The sequence below is a fragment of the Thermobia domestica genome, chromosome 15 (assembly GCF_964235325.1).
Source record: "Thermobia domestica chromosome 15, izTheDome1.hap1.1, whole genome shotgun sequence".
NCBI lineage: Eukaryota > Metazoa > Arthropoda > Insecta > Zygentoma > Lepismatidae > Thermobia > Thermobia domestica.
In genome coordinates, this window is record NC_137468.1 from 187,508,346 (window position 1) to 187,535,490 (window position 27,145).

Here is a 27,145-nt window from a genome sequence, read left to right on the forward strand (position 1 = left end):
CTACCTCTACCAATACAATTCACCGTAATTACCTTCTATTATAGGCTACTTGTCACAAATTTAAGTTTACATATAATATGGTTCTTAGATTATTTCTTCGCCTTGACAAAAAAATACTTTAATTTAACTTTTCCCTACCACCATTGTTTTTTTTTCTATCACATCTTCTACACGTCATTCGGAATATAACTTATTTTCTGACGTCTTAATATCTCTTTTAATTATCTCCAATTACACTCTTAAAAATTCAGGTGGTTTCGCAGAAAATTCACTGTAAAGTTTACAGGTCTATTACCAGAATGAACATTTCAGGTGAAATTTCAGTACTTTGGAACAGTGTATCCAGCATTTGGCAAAAGCTCTTTTGAGCTGTTTGAAGTTGTTATCATCGAATAATAGAATGAGTATTAAGTTATACGAAAGAAAATAACTTTCAAAGATGTTTTTTATTATTTCTTCTGATTTAATCGCAAAATAATTTGAAGAATTATTAAATACTTTTAGCCTTATATTTAATGGTTACAGACACTGTCGTAAGTTACTTTTATGACAAATGAAAGTTGTTTCCGCAACTGCAGCATTTAAGACTATATATATATATATACCGCCAGTAATGGGATTGTTTGTGTTGTGTGTATTCCAGCGTTAGAGACTGTTGATCATACGTTTTCTTCATTTACATTATTGGTGAGTACATTTATTACCAGGGCCCGGATCTTGTTGACAAGTCAACTTTCTTCTGTTCCGCATAGGAGAAGGCAAGTTCAAGTAAAAACGTTATCCATCAACTCTAGGTTCTAAAAATATAGTTTTTTAGGATCAACTTTTGGTCTCTTTTTGCTGTTTTGAAATTTCAGGTCATTTTTTAATATTTTAAGGTAACTTTTAGGTCACTTATGGTCTTTTTATTCTTTTTTTCTACATAAGGAAATCTTTAAATGAACACGCTTTACGGATGTGGAAAAGACGAAGTTGAATAATCTCTTTTCTTACTTCCTGACTATTAGAGTGGAAAAACTGCATTCTTAACAAGCTAATGAAAACTAAACTGTAGCTGGTTAACGAAAGGCGGGGGTTGGTAGGTGGCCAAACAGATAGTTTTGGGTTATTGACCACAATGAATGTTATCACGTGAATAACTGAAAATGCATTAGAAGGCGTACAAGGGCTTTAAACGTGTTTTTATCTATTATTTTCCTGTAGTCTAAACTTTATAAGTTTTATTGTTTAAGAGTGCTTCCTAGTTTCAACTCAGGAGTGAACTGACGCTTTCAATACTTACAATGCCGTACAATGGACTGATCAATGGACATAAGTGATCAATGAACTGCAACTAACTGAAACAAAACTTTTTGAATATGAGTGAGAAATGTTAATTAAAAATCCAATGGATATTAAAAAATGTCAATGTTTAATGAAATAAAAGTTTGAGAAAACGTAAGTTTTAAGGTAATTTTTTTGTGATTTTAGGGTCATTTTACAGGAATTTTAGTGTCATTTTATAGGTCACTTTTTAAAAATTTTTAGGTCAACAAGATCCGGGCCCTGTTTATTACTATTGTTTTAAGTATATTTATAAGGTTCTTATTGCTTATATTTTAGGGATTGGAGTTCAAGTTTCTTTTAGTATTGCCGGTGAAGCACCTCGGTTTCTGCATCCAAAGTTTGATCCTATGTTCAGTGAACAAATAACGCACTGACATTCAAGTCACATATTATGCAACATCACATAACGAAAAGTACGTTCGGAACTGTTCTAGTGCAAGTAATAATGTGCGCCGTCAATTTAAGTGCAAGAAAAAAGTTGGGCCTTTGTGCCGTAGAGTAGATCCAGTATTTTCAAGCCTATAAACGTTAACATTTTATTATTTATGAAGAAATTCACTGTCACTACCTTCGAAATTTTCTTGGTGCACATTCACTTTAAGAGGACCTCACCGTTTGTGTGTAAATACTGCGTCCGGATATATGCTATAAAACTGTAGTAATCTGTGCTGGGTGGACACTAAACGCACGAATGCCATGTAATAGAGTCAGGACAGGGCTGCCTGAGCAGTAACAAGCGCTGCGTGCGTAGGTAGCAGGTGTATCAGCGATGGTAGGTATTCGCGTAAAGAAGGATGTCGTTGAAAACACTTAGATAAATTAGGTTAGTTTCTTAACACGCGATTACTTACCTTTACGATTTGTACAATGCCGACAATACATTTAGAAAACTATAAACAACTAACTGGTTTGTGGTAGAGGACTGGAATTCCTCTGATAACCTTTCATGTGCTCACTTCCCTCACATTATTAACACATTTGAATATACTTATAACTGTTTCTACATTTCTTTATTTTCAATGTTTTCCTACGTTGGTCATATTTTCTGCTCAATTTCAATAATACGTACCTGTCCACAAAATATAATAACTCTTTTCTTCACAACACAAATTCTCATAACACTCAAAATCGAAATCGAACACCGAATTGCCATCTTTGAATACGCTGAACTATTTTCATCATTATACCCTAATGTCTCATGTCAGCATGCATCCACTGAAAATAGTACCAACAGCACGCAGATTTTCACGTCTGAAAATATTACATTAAACTATCCAGCGTGAATTAAAAAAAAAAAATGCTATGTCTTTCCTTTAAAATTTACGTATTTTTCATATTTCAGGTCCTACTCTCACGTACTTAGCTCGAAATTCACTGTGGATGCTTCGTTATACATTTAAACGGGTTAATAAAATAGTGGAGATCGGAAAATGACTTCGCTTTCGTGCCTTTCTCTAACAGTTGATTGCTAGGGAAAAAAAAGGTGAGTAAGGCCAGGAGAATTAAGGTTACAAATTTTACAGTAGCCCTGTAAATATACTTTTTTTTTGGTAAGAAGTTTTCAATTTAATACACTACTTGGCTGAACATTCAAAATTTATCGGACATATTAATCAGCATATTGAGTTGCTGGCTAAGAAACACCAACTTCATTTGCTTTATACAATAATTATTGCTTTTTATAGTTATCGTTGTTATTTAGCAACAGTTAAACTCTCTTTAATGTAAAGTGTTTCATGCTTATTTTCAATGTTCCGATGTATAGTTATCTCATACATCTTGCATGGCACACCTTATCAATAAATATTACTCTTCAATCCTTTTTCTTAAACTTATATAATTGCATGGTAGTGTTCATTTTGAATACAACTCTTCAACTTTAAAAAATAATTTTCTATGATATATATGAAATACGACATTTAAAAAAAAAAAAATGCTTGTCTTTAGATATTTATAAAGGAATAATTTTTAAAATCAAGAAATACTGAAAATTTCAAATAATATGGAAAGATTGGCAATTTATCCATAAAAATGAATACATTATTTAAAATATTTACAGCTCATACTGAACTGAACTACATCTTTGATAACTTTTTTTCTTTCCTTATTATGAAGCAATGGTATGGTGTGGCTCCTGGACAGTTGTTACCATTTGCTCTGCGTCAACATAATATCTCGGTTTACTAGTTGCTACATTATGATCCGCTTGTCTTCATTACGGTCGGTACGCTGTAAGTTGAAATCATTCCTAATACTGTAGCGATATTTTCTTACATTCTTTTTTATTATTATTTTGCTCACCAAACACCACACATCCATACCATATATTAATAATTTACTTATTTATGCACTTATTCAAGGGGTTCATTATAAACAACTTTTCGCAGAAGATACAGCTAATATGTGCCGAAATATTAGATGAGACAAGCATCAAAGTCCCTAACTATCATCTATCTTGATTCTACAGTATAGCGTTGCTAGTGCGTTTATATAATTGACCCTGATTCAGTAGTGAGATGATTCGCTTATATAAGAACAATGTCTTAACGTTAGTAGATTCCACTTCAAATTTTTAAGATTAGAAGAAAAATATTTAAGTTATGATAACGTAAATATATATGTAACGTAAAATAAATTGTAATATTAAAACAGAGCTTCCGGTTAGACGAATAATCAGCACGTGTGCCTTCTGCAGAATATGTATGCAATAATTTTTCCATACTTCTGCCTATAATTTTATGAAATATTTTTTTTTTTATTTAACGAAGTCGTTTACTAATATTTGAACAAAGAAGTCATCAAATAAATAAAAGTAAATGAAATGAAATCTTTGAGTTTTACATCCCATGGTTATGCCGGATAGGCTAAAGAAGACGGTGATGAGGGGAAATGAAAGAAATTGTGGTATGAAGAAAGTGGGAGCCAACGGGAGAACCCCGAGAAAACCCACCCACACAGTGTTTGTCTAACACAAACCTCAATTTCCGCGAGTTGGGATCGATCCAAGGACTCCGTGCACTAGATGTGAACGCTCTACCACTGAGCCACCGCGACGCTCGAAAGAAATGAAGACTACAAAGTAACCAATCACATTTTTTTAACCAGTAGATTGAAATTTTATTAGGGTGTTGCAGGTTCAGTTTATTAAGTTATTGCATCGAAATTGAAATAAAGTGATGTGAAAATAAACCTGTATTGTACCATTCAACCCATACACTTCGTAGTTGAAGTTCCAGACAATAATTATTCATAATGTACATGTATTAACAGAGTTCTTCATAGATATGACAAAAAGACATATAGCCACTAAGGTCAAAGAGTATTCAAGATTCGATAAAGAGGATGATGAGATACCTTCAGACTTGCCACAACATCTTCATGCGTTCAAACACAGGTCAATGATATTTAAATGCTACACAGAACAAATTCGTTCATTAAGAGGAATGTTTATGAATAGTTTTGTACAAGAATGAACAACCTAGTTTGAATCATGACAAAAACCAATTGAACAACAAACGAGTTAAAATAGTCAAATGTCATCTGGAGCACAAGTCTGAAGATTGCATGGTACACGACAAGTTTATTTTCGCACAACATTACTTCCGGACATATTTATAATTTTGTTGCAAAAGCTTACCGCAACTAAATCTGCAACAACTTATTAAAAATTAGCTTAAGGCTAAAGAGGGTGTAGTGAGTGTTTTATTTTTATTTATTTATTTATTTATTTATTTTGTTATTTTACCAGCTAACAAATTAGTCTAAAAAAATATAGTCACAGGTATATGGATATTTCACCAGCATATGGATAAATGTATAGGAAACGTTATTGTATAGGAATTCCAGTTAATGCTTTGCGTAAAACAACTATTAAAAGTATGATAAAATATGAAGTATTAGTTTTTGGAGACTTATGGCAAGGCAATTAACAATAGAAAAAATATTGAATGCATCACGTTATTCATAAGAGGAAGATTGGAATATTAAGAAAAGTTTCCTAATGGGAGATTTGTAAATGTGTTCGTTTTATTAAAACGAAAGAAGGAAGGAATTTAAAGAGTATGGCTTTTGTTGCTGATAATATCAAGTTATTTATACATATTTCTATTATTGGAAGGAAAGTTTTTATTTCGATATCTCTGTACTTCAAGGATGGATAACATGTTAAGTGGTTGGTGTTTTAATGAAGACGGGAGTTCCTATCGAAAATTTCGGCAGTTACTATATGACCTCGCTGCTTTTGTGTTCAGGAACGTCGCATCAATTTTCCTTTACACTGCAACAATCTAAGTGACTGAGTCTATTTATTTATTTATTTATTGTAAGAGCTTAAATATCCTGAAGCAGTTGCACATTAGATGTGGCATGCAACCAGTTCACCACGTTGGACGTTCGTGAAATACAGTTTTACTCATTCGGTTCTCTCACCCATTTAGTACGATTATGAATGTTGTCTATATCTATGTACCCCAGACATACATGGTTTCCCTTTGAAACTGAAAAACACACTTCTTGTGTTTGATTCCACTATTAGGTGAAATCTGTAATACTAATGATAATACACTATTTCTTATTACCTTTTATGGTGCGAAATTGTTAATCGTTTTCCACAGATCCAAATCTGTTTTCGAGACTTCTATTTATATGTTAACTATTATCTTAATCCACAGTTCTTATGCCAGCTTCACGGATGTGAACTAGTGCAAAATGAGATTGGTTAGTGTTAATCAAAGCTTAAGTAAATTTATAGAATAGTTAATGCAAATGTATATGAATAATTCATTGTATTGTTTATGAAACAGAAAAGAGCTTGTCTTAAAAAATCATACAGGAAAGGAAAATGTAATGATATGACAAGAGAAACACCATTAAGCATGGTATTGCACTCAGAGTTACATAATTCAATTTACAGCTTGAAAGAAATAAAAATAGGTTTTGCCTGTTTTTCTGCAGCTTCGAAATATATTTGTTTCTGATTTCAGGTGTTTTGTTGGAATTAATCCAGAAATTGAATCTAAATCCGCGTAAAGCGAGAGAAGATACAGCAATATGATACTTATAAGGATTATCCGTAGCAAATTTTTGACTACTATGAAAGAACTCACTGTCAGTTTATAAACGGAATATTTACTAAACTGATCATTTCTTTTTATTTCATGTACTATCATTTAAGAATTAAATATGATGAGAGATTTAAAAATATATTGTTTTCATTTGTTTTTACTAAGTCCTGTTAGTTTATGTTTAAATCTTTAAGTATTTCTTTTCAGTAGCGTCATTTCAGACTTTGCCAGGTAGGAGTAATTTATTGAAAAAGCATGTGATTCTCAAACCTAGGGGGACAATTACCCTCCTTGCCCTTCCCAAATGACTCCCTGCTTCTTTCTCGCTGAAAACCTTCTTCTGATCTCTGTACATGTGGACGTAACTCTGGTTGTATTACTGTTACAAAGAAAAAGTGTAAATACATACACGTTTTTGTATACAAACTACTGTATATTTCTGAATGCAAGACTAGGTATTTTGCAGCAATTTTGTGACCGAAATTATGGAGTCGTCTTGCTTTTGCGACATATGATGCAGAGTTTTTCTTTACTGAACAGAATCACGAGTTTCCATTAAACGATAACTTTACCCATTTCCTTGACTACCGCTTTAGCCTTCAATGTTTGCAGATTCAGTGCAGAGGCATCATTTGGGAGGGGCAGGGACAATTGCACCCCACTTAGCACTTAGTTTGAGAAATACATGCTTTTTAATAAATTGTGTACTAATATTCTAATGAAAAAACGTGAAACTCTTATGTCAGTGAACAATCTTGTTTCTCCTGACAAAAACCTGAAATAACACTATTGATCCAGTGGATCCTTCTAATAAGAAAGAGTAAGTGAGGTTCCTATTTAATTGAATTTTTAGTGTAGTTTTGAAAATATGTCCAGTATGTGCTATATATGTATTTTTGTAATCCTTTGTTAAAAATATGGTGGTTCGTCTTACTAATTATGTGCGAAGGACCTCCGATATACCGTGTCGATGCGTTAACCACTATGCCATCAAGTCAGTCTCTTAGGAGAGTCACTCACTCTCGACGTCGATGCTCTACACTCAGACCATGGGCTGTACCAGAGAACCACTGCTGTGCTCGGACAATGCCTGTGTCTGTGCATTGAGCACCTATGACGGTTGTGATTTCATATAGATGTTAATGGAAGAGGAAACAACATATTTTTAACACACCAGTTCCTCTGTAGATGTGAATTCTATAATGCACAAAGAATGAAAAACTGATCCACTAGACCAAGACTCAAACCCGGGATCTCCGGCATGTCGTGCCGATGGGTTAACCACTATGCTACCCCGTCCGCCTCCCAGAACAGCCACTCACTCTCGAGATCGGTGGTTCCCACTTGGACTCCGTATAACCCACGTGCTTCGGTTGGAGAGCACTGACCTCGAGAGTGGGAGAGTGAGTGGCTATTATGGAAGGCGGACTGGGTGGTATAATGGTTAAAGCATCGACACGGTGTGCCAGAGGTCCCGGGTCTAAGTTCTGGTGCCGTCGGTCATTGTTTTCACTGTTTGTGGGAATAGAATTCACATCTACATAGGATCTGGTATGTTAAAAAATTGGTTGTTTCCTCTTTCATTAATATCTATATTCCGGCAAAATTACTACGAAATTTCCGTTAAAATATTTGAAAGTCCGGATGAAATTCATGGAATTATTCCGTTGAAATTACTGTAAATGTTTCAGTAAAATATCTACAGGTCAGGTGAAATTCATGGAATATCCAGGTGAAGTTACTGCAAATTTTCCGGTGAAATGTCTGAAGATGAGGGGAAATTCATGCAAATATTCCGGTAAAATTACTAAAAATTTCCGGTGAAATATCTAAAGGTCAGGTGAAAGTCCTGGAATATTCCGATGAAATTACTGCAAAATTTCTGGTGAAAATGTGGCATCCCCGATTGTCATATATTTCACCGTAAAAATTCCGGTATTTTTTAAAGAGTGTATATTCATTTGATTCATGATTTCCAATGTCCCTCATTGCTTCATTGTTCCAAGTTTTACGTTCATCTCAAAGTACAGATTTCGAGAACTAGAATACTTATTTTTTGTATTCTCGTAATGCCACATTTCTGCTTCGTACAATTTGATAGTCTTCATTTGAGTCCTTTCTGTAACTCTTCATTAAGTGACAGGTGATATGCTTGCTTTCCACCATAATAATCACAATCTTCCTAAAGATTTTCTCCATTTTTCCCGTCGTTTCTATTTAAAGTTTATATATAATATCTTCGTCCGTGTAACGTGGGTTCCTGTCACCACGGCATGGCGCGTCCTCAGGTTGCGGATCGAGGAGAAGGCCTCTAGATATAGAGGTTAGCTGCGAATATACTGAATAAGCAGTCGCGGACAACCGACTAGGAGTGGTCCTCCAGCTTCGGGGTTTGGGTAGGGCTAACAACCTCATCCTGTAAAAAAAAGCACTTGTTCAGAAATATTCACAAAAGCCTCGGACAAGGACTGGTAACTTGGCACGACCTCAGCAAAAGAAAATGGACATGAGATTTGGAACATGAAATATTAGGAGTCTTTATAGGGCAGGTGCGTTAAAATCCGTAACGAGTGAGTTTGAGAAATACAGGATGGACGTAGTAGGAGTTCAGGAAGTTAGGTGGGAAGGAAATGGATCTGAGAATTCCGGAAATTTTACGTTCTTTTACGGGGAAGGAAACAAAAATCACCAGTTAGGAACAGGGTTTTTCGTTCATAAACGTTTATTACCAGCAATTAAACGGGTTGAATTTGTCACTAACAGACTTTCTTTTATTACTCTTAAGGAACGGTGGTGTGATATTATTGTTTTAAATGTACATGCCCCAACTGAAGATAAGGATGACGATATAAAAGACAGTTTTTACGAAGAAGTGGAACGGATATTTGACCAACTCTCGCGATACCATATGAAAATTCTATTAAGGGATTTCAATGCGAAGGTGGGACGAGAGGATATCTTCAAACCGATTATAGGGAACGAAAGTCTGCATAAGGAAAGTAATGACAACGGTGTTAGACTCGTAAATTTTCCAACATCCAAAAACCTAATCGTGAAGAGTACAAAATTCCCACATCGCGACATTCATAAATACACTTGGACATCACCAGACTGGAAAACACATAATCAAATTGATCACGTTTTAGTAGATAGAAGAAGGCAATCTAGCATAATTGATGTCCGGGCGTTTAGAGGGGCTGATTGCGACACCGACCACTACCTGGTAGCAGCGATAATACGAGAGAGGTTATCGTTGAATAAAGGTAATATTCATTGTCTGAAAACGGAGAGATTCAATTTAAAGAAATTAGAAGAGAGCCAGGTAAGAGAGGAATACCAGATTGAAGTTTCGAATAGATTCTCGGCTTTAGAAGATTCGGAGTGCACTAGTGTTGAGGATACCTGGATTGAAATTAGAGATAGCATTAAAATTTCAGCAAAAGAAAAATTGGGACACGCGGAAATACGTAGGAACAAACCATGGTTCGACCAGGAATGCATAAAACTAGCAGAGAAGAGAAAACAGGCAAAATTACGCTGGCTACAAAATCCGAATGAAATAACTACACAAAATTTCGCAGATATCAGGCGGGTAACTTCCAAAACTTTTAGAACAAAGAAACGCGATTTTCTGAAAGCTAAAATTAAGGAACTTGAAGATAATAGTAAAAATAAAAACATCCGGGACATGTATAAGGGAATCAACGAATTTAAGAAAGGCTATCAACCTCGTGCTTATATATTAAAGAAATCTGACGGTACAGTTCTCACTGACACGGATAGCATCTTAAATAGATGGAAAGATTTCTTTGACGATTTGCTTAACACGCAACCGAAAACTAGTGTGCGTGGAGAAAAGGAGATACACACCGCAGAACCGTATATTCCAGAACCCGACCGAATAGAAGTAGAAACTGCTATAAAGAAATTAAAGAAACACAAATCTCCGGGTGTAGATGAAATTCCGGCTGAGTTAATTTTAGCTGGAGGCGAAAAATTGTGGAACAAGATACATACACTCATTCTCCTTATCTGGAACAAGGAAGAATTGCCACAAGAGTGGAAAGAATCAATCATTGTTCCAATTCACAAAAAAGGCGACAAAACTGACTGTAATAATTATCGAGGCATCTCTCTTCTGTCAACATCCTATAAAATTCTTTCAAATATTCTATTAGCAAGACTGACCCCATACGCAGATGAAATTATTGGAGATTATCAATGCGGATTTAGACGGCATCGATCAACTATCGACCAAATATTTACCATTCGCCAAATACTCGAAAAGAAGTGGGAATACAATACCCCGGTACATCAACTAGGCCTATTTATTGATTTTAGAAAGGCGTACGACTCGGTTAGGAGAGAAACATTATACAACGTCCTTACAGAACTTGGAATACCGAGAAAGCTAATTAGATTAATTAAGATATGTTTAAATGAATCCCAAAGTAAAGTCCGGGTAGGAAAATTTTTGTCCACGAGCTTTCACGTCGAAAATGGCCTGAAGCAAGGAGATGCGTTGTCGTCATTATTATTTAACTTCGTTCTGGAATACGCTATAAGGAAAATCAAAGATAGCAACCAGGGCCTAGAATTGAACGGTATTCACCAGGTTATGACATATGCTGATGACGTAAATTTAATAGGTGATGATAGGAGAACAATAGAAAGAAATGCAGAGATCTTATTAAACGCTTGCAGGGACATGGGTTTAGAAGTAAATGCAGAGAAAACTAAATACATGGAAGTTAGTCGGGACCGGAATACAGCAAACTATGGATGCGTTAAAATATTAAATAATACTTTTGATAAAGTGGATAGTTTCAAATACCTAGGATCAATATTAACAGAGGAAAATCATATTCGCGGAGAAATTAAATGTCGACTAAAAGCAGGGAATTCGTGTTACTATTCGGTTCAAAATCTCTTGTCGTCGCGAATTCTGTCGAGAAATTTGAAGCTTAAAATATACAAAACGGTAATCATGCCTGTTGTTCTGTATGGCTGCGAAACATGGTCACTTACTCTGAGGGAAGAACATAGACTGAAAGTATTTGAGAACAAGATCCTGAGACGAATATTCGGACCCAAGAGGAACGGGAATGGGGAATGGCGGAAACTTCATAACGAGGAACTACATAATTTATATGGTTTACCCAACATTGTTAGGGTCGTCAAGTCTAGGAGGCTTAGGTGGGCGGGTCATGTAGCTAGAATGGAAGAAAGTAGAAACGCTTTCAAAGTCTTGACAGGAAGACCAATCGGAAAACGACCATTAGGAAGACCTAGGCGCAGATGGGAGGACAATATTAAGATGGATCTCGCAGAGATTGGAATACAAAGTAGAAACTGGATGCAGTTAGCTAAGGATAGAAGTCAGTGGAGACTTTTGGGAACGCGGCATTGAACCTCCGGGTTCCATAGGCCATAGAGTTAGTTAGTTAGTTAATAATATCTTCGTTAATAATACTACCTAGGCATTTAAATATAGGCAGAGTTCCTTCGTGGCTAAGCAGTTCGCGTATGCGCCTTTGGTGTCGGAGTCCTGTGTTCGATTTCCGGCAGAAACCGATGTGGTTCAGCTCTCACATAAGCTGTAGACCCACGTCTTAAATATACCTATGCTGCTAAAAGGGACACTAAACCAAACTGAAATTAAAGTAAATTAAACATAAGCACTTATTCTACTGCCCTTCTCAGACATCTATCACAGCCTCAATCATCTAGCTTTTCTCGCAGCTTTTCTTTTTCATATTTATTTTCATCTTATATTACTATCAGAGCCTTTCTTTGTGTTGTTTGGCATCATGTTAGTTCTCGATTCATTTCTTAACCATATTCGTCCTCCTATAATCGTGTTCCCTGATCAAACTATTTTTCGCTACTCTTCCAGATATTACATCATAATTCTTGAAAGAAAGCATTTTTTTTTTTTTTTTTTTTTGTCAAATACTTCTTTCTATTCACCATCATTTCTTGTATTCATATGGTTCATATTTGGGTTTCTTCCGAACCTTTGAGCTTCTCTGCCAAGCTTCTTTAGCATCTCCATCCAAATTATCAAAGCAAACCAATTAAAACTCTTCTAAGCCAATGAACACAACATGCACTTCCTCTCTTCCCTTGTCTAAACGTCTTTCGCCTATTTTACTCAATGGAAGCTAATTGCCTCTTTATGTTGTCTTCTCCCAAATTAAACTCTTCAACTTCATCGTCCGAAGAATCTCTTTCATATTTAACCCTCAATTTTTGTTGCGTGTGACGTGAAAATAAGATACACATTTTATTTTACTCCCGTATACATCTCCTCATTTGAGCGATATACGTACATCGGTCACCGTAAACTTTAGGCTGATCGTAGTGTCTATTGAGGGCATGTGTTAGTACTCAAATAAGTTAAGTATGATCACATTATTTGTCTGCAATCGTTGCTGGTTGAGTGGCTGCAACAGAGACTACTTTGACTAACCAAGCAGTGTAGCATTAAAAAAAATCTTTCTTTGAAAGTGACACACATCAGATGGACATTGTAATAACACCAAATTAATACTTAACAACAGATATATCTTTCATTTCCTTTGCCCGTCTTTACTTGTTCTATATGAAAAACTAAATACCTTACAGCATTGATCCATTTCATAACTACACAAAATATTGGGGGGACACGTCCCCCTGTCCCCCACGCCAGAGATGCCCGTGGCGTTATCATTGATTGTGGTAAGTTGCATTTCATTATCTCATGACAAATAAGCAAAAGAAAATGATAAATTTTGTATTATTATTAGTAAGACAGGCTCGTAAGTATCTCAATGGTATTTAAGTTCATGACTAATCATCATTCACTGACATATAATGAGGTTCCGTTTATGGAAAGTGAATTTTCAGAGCTGGAATACTCTGTGACTAATTGTTATGGGGTAAATATAGGATAAAATTAGCTCAAGAAGCACAGAATAAAACAAATGACGGAAATGAATTGTTGTCTTGATGACTGTCTATCTAAGCCAATTGACTGTTGAAGTGTACATTAATTTATTCGTTTTAGTAATTGAGTAGGTGGAGAGAATATGAAACGATATTAAAATAGCCTTAGGGCAAGAAAGCAATATTAATCTTCAATACAAGATGAGGTAGGAACAGTATTTTTTTTTTTTTTTAATCGGCTGAGAGCATTTGTTTCCACTTCTTTTAATATCCTTGCAGACAAAGAGTTTTTTATATAATGAGTGAGGAAAGTTAAACCATTAGATACTTATAATTAACATTCCATGTTGGACAGCAGCGAAACATTTGTGTTAATAGCGACAGAGGAAGAAAGCACAGGAATACAATATAAAACAGAGGAAAGTAACTACATGCCTTTTGAGTCCATTTCCAAGCAACGGGAAACGAAAGAAAAGACCTTGAGACGCGTTTGTTTGATTAGAAAGCTAAGGATTCCAGGCGGTAGGTATATATGGTTCATTGATTATCATGGCGATACGAAAGACTCCAGATATGGCCAGTTGATGAGATTCTTTCATAAGATCTGAGTGACCATTATTCACAGCTGGAAGCAGTAAATAGCTTTTCCATGTCCATTCAGGGGCCTTGGATATTTGACCAACAATGCTTCACTTAGCGGAAATCACCGTAATTTTTCACATTGGAATGAAAGACATTTTTGACTGTCTGTTTTCCGTATTACATTTTATTTGTCATAGCTGCCTGTTGAGTTAAATTAACACCTGTACTGTACTAAATGTGAAAGTTCAGTCATTCATTTCATATTATTTGAATAAAGTTGTTAGAACTGCCCATATTCCCATGGCTATTTCCAAAAATTGGCTGACGCAACATGCTCCACTCTTGTATATCATTTAAATCATCATTATCATCGTCATCATAGTCAAACATTGTCAATCCACTGCTGGATGAAGATCTCTCCATCTATGGGCATCCCGTTTTTTCGGTGGTTATTCCTCAATGGTATGTCCGATCGGGACAATGACCCCTTACAATACTCAGCGCGTATTCTAGAACCAACATGTTAAATTTGACGGAGAACGGTTTAGAATCTCGGAGGAGTATTCGAACTAACGAACACCTAAGTCGAGTAAAAGAGATGCTTTGCTCCAATAATAATCTGCCTTCATTTATTTATTTATTTATTTATTTATTTATTTATTTATTTTTAATTTTACGTATGACTTAGGAACTAAAGATCCGAAATCATAACATTTCACAACCGAACCACCATGTCATGTTTAATACAGATCGGATGTATTTGGCTGAATTGTACAACACCCTGTATCAGTGGCTTATTTACGAGTTTGTTTCGGGGGGCTTTGCTAACTTTTGGGGGGCTTTGCCTGAAAATGTGAAAATTCAGCAAGAAGAAAATTAAATTTGTAAGTTTTACGTCCCACGGTTATGCCGGTTAGGCTAAAGCAGACGGTGATGATGAGAGATGAGTGAAATGATGGAATAATGAAAGTTGGAGGAAACGGGTGAACCCCGAGAAAACCCACGAGCACAGTGTTTGTCCACCACAAGGTCCACACTGCGCGAGCTGGGATCGAACCCAGGACCCCAAGCACCGGAGGTAAACGCTCTACTACTTTTTTTAAAAAAATTCATGACTTATTTTCTGCTGCAATCACTTTTCAGGGCTACTAGACACGACAGGGACACGAACACAGAAACATCGAGGACAGTTAAAATTCCACCCTTGCTACTACGGAAGGACTCGAACCCCCAATGGGCTTCACTTCACGATCATCAGCCTAACGCCTCAGACCGCTCAGCTACACCCACCGGCTCTGAGCCACCGCACCCCCATAAAAATTCAGCAAGATATTTCATATACTTCACTATAGTAAGTAAGACTTCGGGGGGGGGGCTTAAGCCCGGAATCCCCCCATAAATACGCCACTTCCCTGTATATACATCATGTTTCAAAATTAATATTGGGGTTTTAAGGCTTTTTAGTATGTGTTGCATTTAACGTACAATAAAATTGGAAATCACTATGTTTGTGACTCTGAATCTCCTGAACTGCTCGACCGATCTCGATCAAATTTGAAACATGGATGAGGTTTGAGGTTGGGCTGGTTTTAGGCTATTCACTTTGATGGTAGAACTGAGGGAGGGGGAGGGGTGTAAAAAATAAATAAAACTGAATAACCACTAGACCGATCTTGATCAAATTTTCAACATAGATCATGTTCAAACCTGGAATCGATTTATGATTTAAATTTGACGGAGCAACGTATGGGAGGAGAAGGAGGGGGAGATATATAAAAATCAATAGGAATTAAAGTGACTATTTTTTTAACTTAGTAACTCTAGAATTATTTGACCGATTTCAATCAAATTTTCAAGATACATGACGTTCAGATCTGGAAACATTTTTGTAATTTCACTTTAACGGTTGATCCTAGGGGAGGAAGAAGGGAGGGGGTAAATAAAAAGGGAGTATAAATAAAAACTAATAAAACCTAATAATGTTTGAACCATCCAACCAATTTCGATCAAATTTTCAACATATATGAGGGTCGGGGCTCGGGTGTTTTTTTTTTATCGTTTCACTCTGGTATCGGACTTAGGGCAGGAGGAGGGGGAGATATATGTAAAAAAAATAAATAAAAATGACTGCCTTTGTGACTTCATCACTCTTGAACCACCCGACCGATCTCAATCAAATTTTCAACATACATGAGTTTAGGTGCAGGAATTACTTTAGGCTATTCGCTTTGACGATGCAACGTAGGGAACGGGGAGGGGGAAAGAAATTTAAAAATGATCAAAAATGACCGATATTAGTGTTGAATCCGTAATTTTCGGGGCGGATGAGAGAAATAATGACACTTCTTATGGTGTTTCAATTAAAGTTCAGCCTTGATCGTTGGGGAGAGGGAGGGTACAACGTCGGGGAGGGGCATACACATTTAAAAAATGATCGAAAATGACTAATATTAATGTCGAATCCATAGTTTTAGGAGTAGCTGAGATTAACAGTGACAATTCTGATGCCGTGTGCCGCAGCACGGAGAAGGCGGAGGGGAAGCTATATATAATAATGATCTAAAATGACCAATATTAGTATCATCCATATTTTCGCGATCATTCAAATGAACAATGACATTTCCGATACGGTTTAAATCCAAAATCCTCCGCCACTTGGTGGAGAGGGAGAGAGAGACATAGGCCTATAAAAATGATCGAAAATGGGCACTATCAGTGTCGAATTTATAGTTTTCTGGGTCCCTTAGATGAACAATGATACTTTCGATCCTGTTCAAATCCAAATTCAAACCCGCAACTTGGGGGAAGGGGAGGAAGAGATATCTAAAAATCATCGAAAATGACCGATATTAGTGCTGGATCCACATTTCTTGGGGTCGCTGAGATGAAAGGTGACACTTCCGATGCCATATCCCGCAATATGGGGAACGGTTATATATATATATATATATATATATATATATATATATATATATATATATATATATATATATATATATATGTATATATATATATATATATATAAATGGTCACAAATGACCGATATTAGTGTTGAATCCATAATTTTCGAGGTCACTAAGATGAACATTGATACTTACGATGCAGCATAGATCCAAATTCAGCCATACAACTTGGGGTATTAGGGAAGAGGGACATCATAGTTTAGCATGAAATGTAAGTTATCATCATTCTACAACATCGTATTATATGATCTTCGGAACTTCGTGACAAGCTACAAGGTTCGTAACATAAGATATAAATATAAAAAGGTAAGAAAAATGGCAATAAAATACATAAAATACAAAGATGTGCATTTAAATTGTTTATTTCATCCCAGCGAAGCGGATAATATATGCTAATTATAACTAATATATCAAATGAAAGAACAACTCAAACAGTTTTTGCTACAAGTTTTCAATGTGAACACCATTCGTCACACGGCACACATCCAGTCGCGTCGATAAGTCCTTCCCAAACGTTGATCAATGTGTTTGGAGTATTTATTGCAACAACTGCTTCTATCCTCTTTCTTGGGAGCGGAGACACGTACATATAATCCTTTATGAATCCTCAAAGGCAAAAATCCCATGGCATCAGATCTGGTAAACATGCAGGCCACGCAAAGCAAGCTGTGACGTTCGACTCCTTGTGGCCAATCCAGCGGTCGGGTACGTATAACATCGCTTAACCAATCTCTTTTAACGGCAGACGGAGGAAACAGTGCATGTGTAGGCGCGCGTACAAAACTGTTTGAGTTGCTCATTCATTTAATATGTTATTTATAATTGTACGTTAAATGTAATAAATACTACAAGGCCATTAAACCCCGTTATTCATTTTGAAGCACCCTGTATAATGTTTTTATTATTTTTTTAAAAAAAATAGAAAATCAAGTGAAGAAAAAAACTAAAAAAAATGATGTCAAGTCAATTTGTTGATTGAGTAATGGTTAAGGGAATGTCAGAAGCGAGGCTATTTGTTCTCGTCACGCAGTCAGTTTGCGTGCTATGAACAAATTACTTAAGTTTGTTACATCCAGTGAGCTATTTAATATTACTCTTCTATTTATAGTAACCTTATCTTGTACAGTCAGTGAAAAAAGTAGTTTCTGTTTAGTGAAATGTATTTTGGAAATAACGGTGGTATTGCTGGAAGGTACAGAAAGTTACATTCTTTTTTAATTTATTGAAAACTGTACTCAAATTGTATTTTCATTCTGAAATGATTTACGAAAGTAATTTCGTCAAACGGAAAGAACTTTTGTTGCCGACTGTACTATCTTTGCCCAATTAAGATATGCTTTCAATTTAAATTTTCGAATTTGGCATCACAGTTTTTTTTTTTTTTTTTTTTTAAGTTTCCCTCACTAGAAATGTTCTAAATTTCTGAAGATATCTCACAGTTCAAACCCAGTCAGAAACACTGGAACAAGTTTGAAACGAATACTATTAAAAATATGTTCATTATCATCAATAGTATGCTATACACTTTAAACTTCTCTGAAAGAAGTTATAGTTCTAAATAAATGCCTTACTTCATTACTTTATTTTTTTTACCGAAGGTTTACTGTTTAAAGTGGAATCCAAATCAGTACGCGGATTTCTATTCAAGATAAGGCACTACTACCGGGTCCATATTCACAGAAAGCGTTAGCTGCAATCCTGTACAAATTCTGACTTCTTTAGTTGATGACATCACATATTCTCTGTCGGGGACCCAATCCCATCCATACTCTCAGAATTCCTTTCATGAACTATCACCAATTCCCTACTCCTTTGTTGATGACGTCACAAATATCCCACCCGAGATCCAACCCAATCCATACTCACAGAAATATTTGGACAAAGTATCACAAATTCCCTTCTCGTTTAGTCGATCACCAGGGATCAACCTGTCCCATACTCACAAAAATCGTTTGATTAATTATCACGAATTCTGTACTCTTTTAGTTGATGACGCCACAAATATCCCACCAGGAATCAAGCCCCTTTCCATACTCACAAAAATAGTTTAAGTGTCCTCATCACAGCGAAATTAAAATACCGCTAATTTTACACTAATTATGTGATATCTTCAAACAGATAAAAGATAATCGAAAAGTGGAACAAGAGTTCGCTAGACAATATTATTTTACATGAGATACCGTTATCACGACTCATTTATATGCTTTCGATTTTCAGCCATTTAGAAAATCGGCATTTATTTTCGCGTTTCTAAATGGCCGCAAACGGAAAACTACTACGTGGCTCGTGATAACGGCAAAGTAATATTGTCTAGCGCGCTCTTGTTCCACATTTCGATTATCTTTTATCTATTTGAAGATATCGCATATTTACTGTAAAATTAGCGGTATTTCGCAGTGATTAGGCTCCTATTAAGTATCACGATTTTTTTTTTACTCCTTTAGTTGATAAGGTCACAAATTTTCTACCTGGAATCAAACCTAGCTCATTGTAAACAAAAAAAAAAAAAAAAAAAAAAAGTTTGGTAAATTATCACAAATTTCCAATACTTTAATCGATAATGTCAGAAATTGAGACTATCTTAAATGGAAAAAATGAATGTCTATTATACATTCTGACTATGATTTCATTTACAGATGTTAGATAAGCAATGGAAGAAAAGGGCAAAACTTATTTCCTTTTACGTGTTCATGACAGCATCACGATAAAGAAAAAAACTTTCCATGAACTGACAACACTGTCAGCATTTCGTGTATCTTCAGCAAATACGTTATTTTGATTTGTTGATTTTTCTGTGACAGTTGTTTTAGTCTGTCACACATGCTGCAAGTGTGTGATCGTTTTGAAGGTGTGTCAGTACTTGTGTAAACCAAAGCACATTTTTATGTATATAGTTCTTTTTAATATAGAGCTTGGAATAAGCAAAAAGGAAACAGCAAACTATACAAATGTTTTCTTTGTGAAGATATTTTTCTTTATTACCACGTAAAATAAACAATATTTGCTCAAAACGTGTCTCACTTTGGTTTCATTATGTTCAATGTTATATTTACATAGTGTCAACTTAAAAACTAAAATTACTGACGCAGCTGCTTTATATGTCTCTATATTTAAACGCGAAAAGGTTTCCTTCCTTCTCATTTGATCTGTGTAGATCAGGCAGTGGCAGTGGTTTCGTAGGAGAAGATGAAGTATTTTATAGTCTTATGTTTGATGCCTTTGCTGACAACGCCACAGAAAAATCCACCAGAGAACAATACGAAACCGATCGTTCATCTGTTCGAATGGAGGTGGCAGGATGTAGCTGCGGAATGTGAAAGATTTCTGGCACCACATGGATTTGGAGGTGTACAGGTGAGTCTGAAAAGTAGTATTTTCTGGTCATCAAAATGGCTGTCAAGTAAGCTTCGCAAACTAGTGATATTGAATTACAAAGACATATCGGGGGGGGGGGGGTCCAGTGGTACAGCGCTTACCTTTGGTGCGTGCTGTCCTGGGTTTGGTCTCCGGCCAAGCAGTTTGTAGTGGACAACAGGCCGGTAGCCAGCCCAAAAATGTAGGTGGGTGCGGTAGAAGTTAGGGAGGCCCGACCCAACCATATTATAGTTCATTTGCAAGTCTACCGTGAACATTTTAGGGGGGAGCAGTGAAACTTTAGGGGGGCACCTAGCCCCCCCGTGGATACGGGCCTGGTGGATAACATTGTTCTTTGTACTCCCGTTCCCTTCCACATTATCATTCCACTATTTCTCCCATCATCGTTCACTTGCCTTAATCATCCTCTCCCCTTAGCTTCAAGGGTATAATCGTGTGGCGTTAAACTGAAAGAAAGATTTTTTGCAAAGAAGCATCATTAAATACAACAAATCTTTTCGAGGTGCTATTCCAGTTTACGAATCCATAGATTTTTTTAAAATTTACAGAAAAAATATCTAATGTCATTTGTTATAAATAAATAATCAAAATACATATACTGATTTTACATCTGACATCTCTAATAATGTTGAAAATGTAATCCAAAGTGTACCCTTGTAAGCATGTAGTACTCCATAGGAAACGTCAGACTAGCATGTTCATGACCGACTACCATTTGTCATGACCAGCATTCTTCAAAGGAAGCCCTCGTGTCAAGGTATCTATAACGCACCGAACACTAACGCCCATGGAACATCTTACGGCCCATGTTAGTTTTGTTTCTCTCTCTCTCTGTCTCTGTCTCTCTCACACACACATATACATACGAGGTGGTATCAAAAAGTTTAGAGCATAGGCGCCGACTTGAAGAAAATATTGGGGGGGGGGGAAACAATGAATAAATATATAATCATATTCAGCCGTTTTCTATCAACTGCTGGATAAAGGCCCCCTTCCCTCCAGATCTCGGTCTGCTGCATCCGCTCCACTGCTAAATTCATGACCTAAGTCAAATTTGTGTAAACGCATTAAAACAAATTTAAGTTCAAATTCTGGGAACTAAACTGCATCAAATTGATCTTCACTTCTCATATCAGTGTTACCATAGTGTTGGTTGAAGTTCCAGTGCTCTATTAACTCTTAGGATTTTTGGTAACTTTTGTTACCATGGCGTACTATGGTCTTTGACCTCTTATTTAGGTTCTATAACAGGTACTAAGTCTTTTTTTTAATTAGTCAAGTCAAGGATGGACCAAAGAACACCCCAGATGCGTTTTGGAACCAGATGGTCAACTTGGCTGCGTCAAATGGGTGCGGAAGGGCGTGACTTTTTACTTTTTCTTAAGGCGAATTTCAAAAATTTTTCACGCCTGTAGTTTTCACGATATCAGATTGAAATTGTATGTACCATTGGATATTTCTCAAATTTTTCTGAGTTCTCTACGTGAAGCCGAGTCCGGGCACGAGGACCGCAAATGTTCCTAGGGGCTGATTTTTTTTTTTAGAAAGAAAATCAGTTTTCCCGATTTTTCCGGTTCAGGATACGATACGTACATGTGTGTGGCGCCGTTGGAAAGGGCTTGATATACTAAGAAAAATAACGTTTAAGCCATGACTCTAGCCTAAATAGTAATGACGCAGTAAATTTTTATAATAAGTATATACGTATGTGTGTGTATATATATAAAGAGAGAGCCTAAATTCAGACTTTCAACAATTTTTTTGCCCTTTGGTTTTAAGATACAAGATTGGAATTTTGCACACGTATTATGTACACAACAATGTATTTTTTGAAAAAAAAATTCAGATCCGTACGTCAACCCAGACCTAGGCCAGGGGGGCAAAATGTTTTGGTTAGATTTGCAAAAATACTTCCGAGTTTTTCCCTAATTATCTGGTTTAGGTGTATGATACGGACATGTGAGTGATACCGTTGGAAAGGGCTTATTATACTGAAGAAAATGGCGTTTGGACCATGACTCTAGGCTAAAGAGGAATGACGCAGTACATTTTTTAAAAATATTTTATACCTAGCTATATATAGAGGAAGTTCGGGTATTATGGAATACCATTTTTGTTTCGCTTGTAACTCAGTTAATAATTGCACATTGAAACAAAAAGGAAAACAAGTATACGTCTTACATATTTGGCTTTATTTATGTATATCTTGATAAAGAAATTTCGTTACAGGGGTGGGTAAAATGTATAATTTGTAAAGAAACCACTTTGGAGGGTAATATGAAATAGTCGGGTAATATGGAATACAAATGCTATATAGAAAAGAAATAAGTTTTCTGTTGTAAATACAATGAATATAGTGACAATATATGAAAATTCTGAATGCCAAGCCACAACTGATTGTGATTACTTGCAAAAGTCATAAATATGATACTCTGCTTCAGGATCGGCACAGTCATTGTGTGCTCACATTAAACATGATGAACGCTGGACCCAAGCTCACCTCTTGTATAATCAGAAAATTTGCTGTAATAAAAAATACACTTAGCATTGTTGTCATCATAAACGTATGTTTAATTGCCCAATACCAATAGATATTTTTGTAATCGGAATACAATAGGGAATACCATGCTTTTCTTGCGGGTATTCCATATTTCTCTCCATGCCACCATGGAAACGAAAGAGCTGTTAAACGCATTCGAAGGAGTATAGGATAATGTCGCTTATCAAAGTACCACTCTGTATATCCAACGTCATAGTAAATAAAGAATTTTTGTTCTATTACATTTTAATAGGAAAATACAGGTTGTAAACCACTTACCTATAAAAGTATTCCTGAATAAGAAATCAGGTTTTCACGTCTACCAACACAACGAATGTCACAAACACATGGTGACTCACTGTAGAGCATCATGGAGACGTGAGGTAGTAGTTTCTTTCCTCTCCGCTTGGAAGCAACACATCACAGGCGAGCTAATTTCCTCTATTTATATACATATATGAAAAGATGGGTCACCTTCAGACTTTCAAAAATTTCTCCCGACCTCAGTTTTCAAGATACAAGAACGAAATTTTGCGCACGTATTATGTATATAATAAGATTGTTTTTTAAGACTCAGATCCCTTCGTGAACCCAGGCCCGGGCAGGAGGGCCACAAAAATTTCGATTTTTTTTTCGAAAAATCTCGTGTTTTTTTTTTTTTTTTAATTTTCTTAATTCTGGTGAATAATACGGACAAGAGAGTGGTACCGTTAGAAAGTATGAGCTATCCTGAGAAAACGAAGTATGAACCACGATCCTATGATAAATATTAAGAAAGCAGTAGCTGTTTGAGTGAAAGTCTAAAATTTGCCTCAAAAAGTGGAAATCCTAAAAAGGTTAAACGCCGATTTGAAACGGTGCTTTATATCGAATAAGAAGGCTGCTCCTAATATTGAGTTAAAGGCACAACGTAATTTACGACAGAAATTCTTGCTCCCCTTTGGTAATTCTTCCTCAACTGGATTATATTGGGGGGGCGAGGACCCCACCTTTAAATATTGGGGGGCCAAAAGTGCCCTGCCCCCCCAAAGTCGGCGCCTATGGTTTAGAGGCTAGTTCTGTAACACGCCAACAGATGGCAGCGCATTCCTGCGCGCACATGCACACGGAGCACCGACTTCATAGATCAGTGTCCAAGATACATCCATCGTTCTGTGTACATCGGGGAGCTATGGAGCTGGTGTGATTCTGACCACGTGCGTTACCACATCCACGATTTCATTATGAACAGCAATTTAGGGCAAAGAGCGAAAGTGAAATTTCGTGTAATCTTAGATAAAACTACAGTTCTTAATTACCATAGCACAAATCCATTACACTGAATCAATTGCAATACGCAATAAAAAGAAACAGTAAAAAAAAAAATTGGTGACTGTAATTTGACTGTAATTTGTACACACAAGGGCTATGATATAAAAGAATAAAAATACTGGTGAAGAGAAACAGGAACTGGTTTCAATGCGATAACTTTTGTTGCAACTGACAACTTGACAAAGCAATTGCATTCATAACATCATTCTTATTGAGAAACAAATCTTGCTACACAATTATTAATATAAGGATAAATAGTATATGTTAATGAAGATTTTAGTAGGTTATTTATTTATTTTCAGTTTAGAAAAAAATACACTCACAAATTCTTGCATGTATGGAAGGGTCATTGCAAATTTCCACAATATGTAAATTACTGAACAGCCAGACTGAGATGAAAATTCATATAAAACGGAAAATGTACACTCACGTCCAAAATTATTGTCGCATGTCTATAAATATGTTGTTGTAGGAATATAATTTGATAACGAATTCACCCGGTATTTCTTACAATGTTAGTATGTGTATAATTGGCAAAGACATGTATGTGGCAAATTTCATGTCAAAAGAGCAGTAAATAAGAACAATAGAACGAAAATAAAACTTTCTTGTCCATTTAGCAACATTTTGTTCTACTCATTCTAATTTTCGTATTTATAATTCTTTCCCTATGAAATTTACCACAAACATACATTTCCCGATTATACACATAGTATCAGTATTAAAAGTACCCTGCAAAATCATTATCAAATTATATTCTTACAAGAAGACAGTTATAGATATGCGACAATCTTTTTGGACATGAGTGTATAGGTACAAAGGTAAATGCTTTGAACACTTTTTCTTAATATTACAATGGGTTTTAAGCAGTGGCGGCGATTGGACGTTAAAAGTGGGGGGGCGAGACATGATCTCAATATTTGTATATCAATGTTAGCTTCCCTGGTTGTTTCTAACAATTTGTTTGACGAAAGGTTGTATAATTAATAGGATACTATCTTTTTCAGTTAAAATAGCCTACATCGTATTTCATATTTTATTAAGTAAATTGACAAAAGCAACGCAAGTAGGTACTAGCCCTATGAAAGTGTAAGAAGAGATTTGATTCCTTGCTCAAGAACATCTTTAAATTGTGCTTGGAAAATTGTATGATGAGATTATTTAATAACGAATTTGTAAAACAGAAAATAGAATGGATAATATTAATCGTAGTAATGCATAATGAGACTTGTTTTGCAAACTGAAGATTAATGAACAACTTACATTTTTAATTCCACACGCCAGTAAATGTACGTTATTACTCTTAGAAGAACAGTAAATACTACAAGCATATGCTACGACATTTAAAGAAATATTTATTTTTGCAGCTTCCCGAAACACGTTCGTTGTCATTAGGTACAGTTTTCACTTTCGTGGAACACATCAAAATACAAGAATACTTAGAATCACTCCACACTCCAGTTACACAAAATAATCCTAAAACCTAGAATTATGTTGAATTCACTAAATTTAATTGTATATACACTCGTACATCCATAAATACACCACTGACTCGTATTACACTGCAAAACAATGGAAAAGGTAGAAGTTGTCTCTTATTACTCTCTTTTTAGTCAGTATTTCTTATTATTAGAAAGAAGAAAAGACATTTTAGCAACTGTTGACTTCTGTGCGACTCAAGAATAACTTGTGAAAGCTTTTTCTTTTAATTTTTTTTTTTTTTTTTTTGAAATGTTCTCTCAATTAGTTTCAAAGCGGTTGACTAATATATCGATCCCTTGTAAGAAGAAATGAAAGTACGCTGGAATTGTTGCAGTCCAATCGGTTAATTTTTGGGCAATTTTACGTGACAATTAAAACCCAATTCTTGTAGCTTTCCGGATCTTGGGTTTTTGGGGTATTTTTTAGGCTTTCAGTCAAGCAGCTACTGCATCGTCACTATTTATCCTAGAATCACGGCCCATACATCATTCTCTTCAGAGTTGAGTTGATTTTAGTTTAGCGTCCCTGTCAGCAGCGAGGCTATATGAGACGTGGACCTACTGATTAACGTGGAATCCGAACCACATGAGCTCCCGCCGGGAATCGAACCCGGGTCTCCCACGCCAAAGGCGCGTACGCTAACCGCTTAGCCACGGAGGAGCTCTCATTCTCTTCAGAATGGAGCAGGCTTTCAAAGGCACCACTTACATGCCCATACCATATACCAGGAGAGGGAAAAAGTGATGTCAAAGGGAAAATTTCGGGGGAAAACATTTTTTTCGCACTTTGGGCCCCTCTGGAACAGCCCTGTGTGAACGTAGAGATCTAAAAACAATATGATAAATACTACTCGGTAGACGGAATGTGTGTACCAAATTTCAAGTTTTTATCTTGAATAGTAAGGGCGGGAGAAATTTTATCAAGAATCCCCACAATGCCCCAACACCATGATCTCAGGTAAAAAAAAAAAATCCTGAGACATCCCTATTTACTCAAGGATTATAATCCGCCAATTATTCTCTTCAGAGTAGAACTGCCTTTCATTCGGTACCATTCACATGTCTCCATCAAGTATCTAAGGCGGAAAAATCCCGAAGAAAGAGATTTTTTGATAAAATATCCCTTTTTTCAACTTTTTGCCCCTCTGAACCCCCCTGTTTTAATGCAGAGATCTGAAAAAATCTGTTGAATAGTACTCGGTGGACTGTATATTTGTACAAAATTTCAATCTTCTAGGTGCAAAAGTAAGCCCGCCAATATATATATATATATATATATATATATATATATATATATATATACACCGACAATACCCCATATTCTCCTATACAGAAGGATATTTTGATAAAAATTCCCTGAGACATCCCTAATTACCCTAGGATCGTGGTTCGCCCATCATTCTCTTCAGAATAGAACTGTCTTTCAGACGGTACCATTTACGTGTCTCCATCATGTATCTGAGGCGTAAAAATAGTGAAAAAGGGATTTTTTATTTTAAAATTTTCTTTTTTTCTTTTTCTTTTTTTTTTACCTTTTTGCCCCCTGGATCTCCCTTCGGCTAACGCAGAAATCTGAAA

General features: G+C 35.9%; 1 protein-coding gene across 1 annotated transcript in view; it reads left to right on the forward strand.

Moving 5' to 3' along the window:
* The first annotated feature begins 19,878 nt into the window (after positions 1-19,878).
* Positions 19,879-27,145, forward strand: part of LOC145671389 (alpha-amylase-like) — a 72,851-nt gene continuing 65,584 nt past the window's right edge. The window contains exon 1 of the mRNA XM_081740492.1: positions 19,879-20,215. Within this exon, the coding sequence (XP_081596618.1) occupies positions 20,048-20,215 (168 nt within the window). The 5' untranslated portion in view covers positions 19,879-20,047. The remainder of the gene's footprint in view (positions 20,216-27,145) is intronic.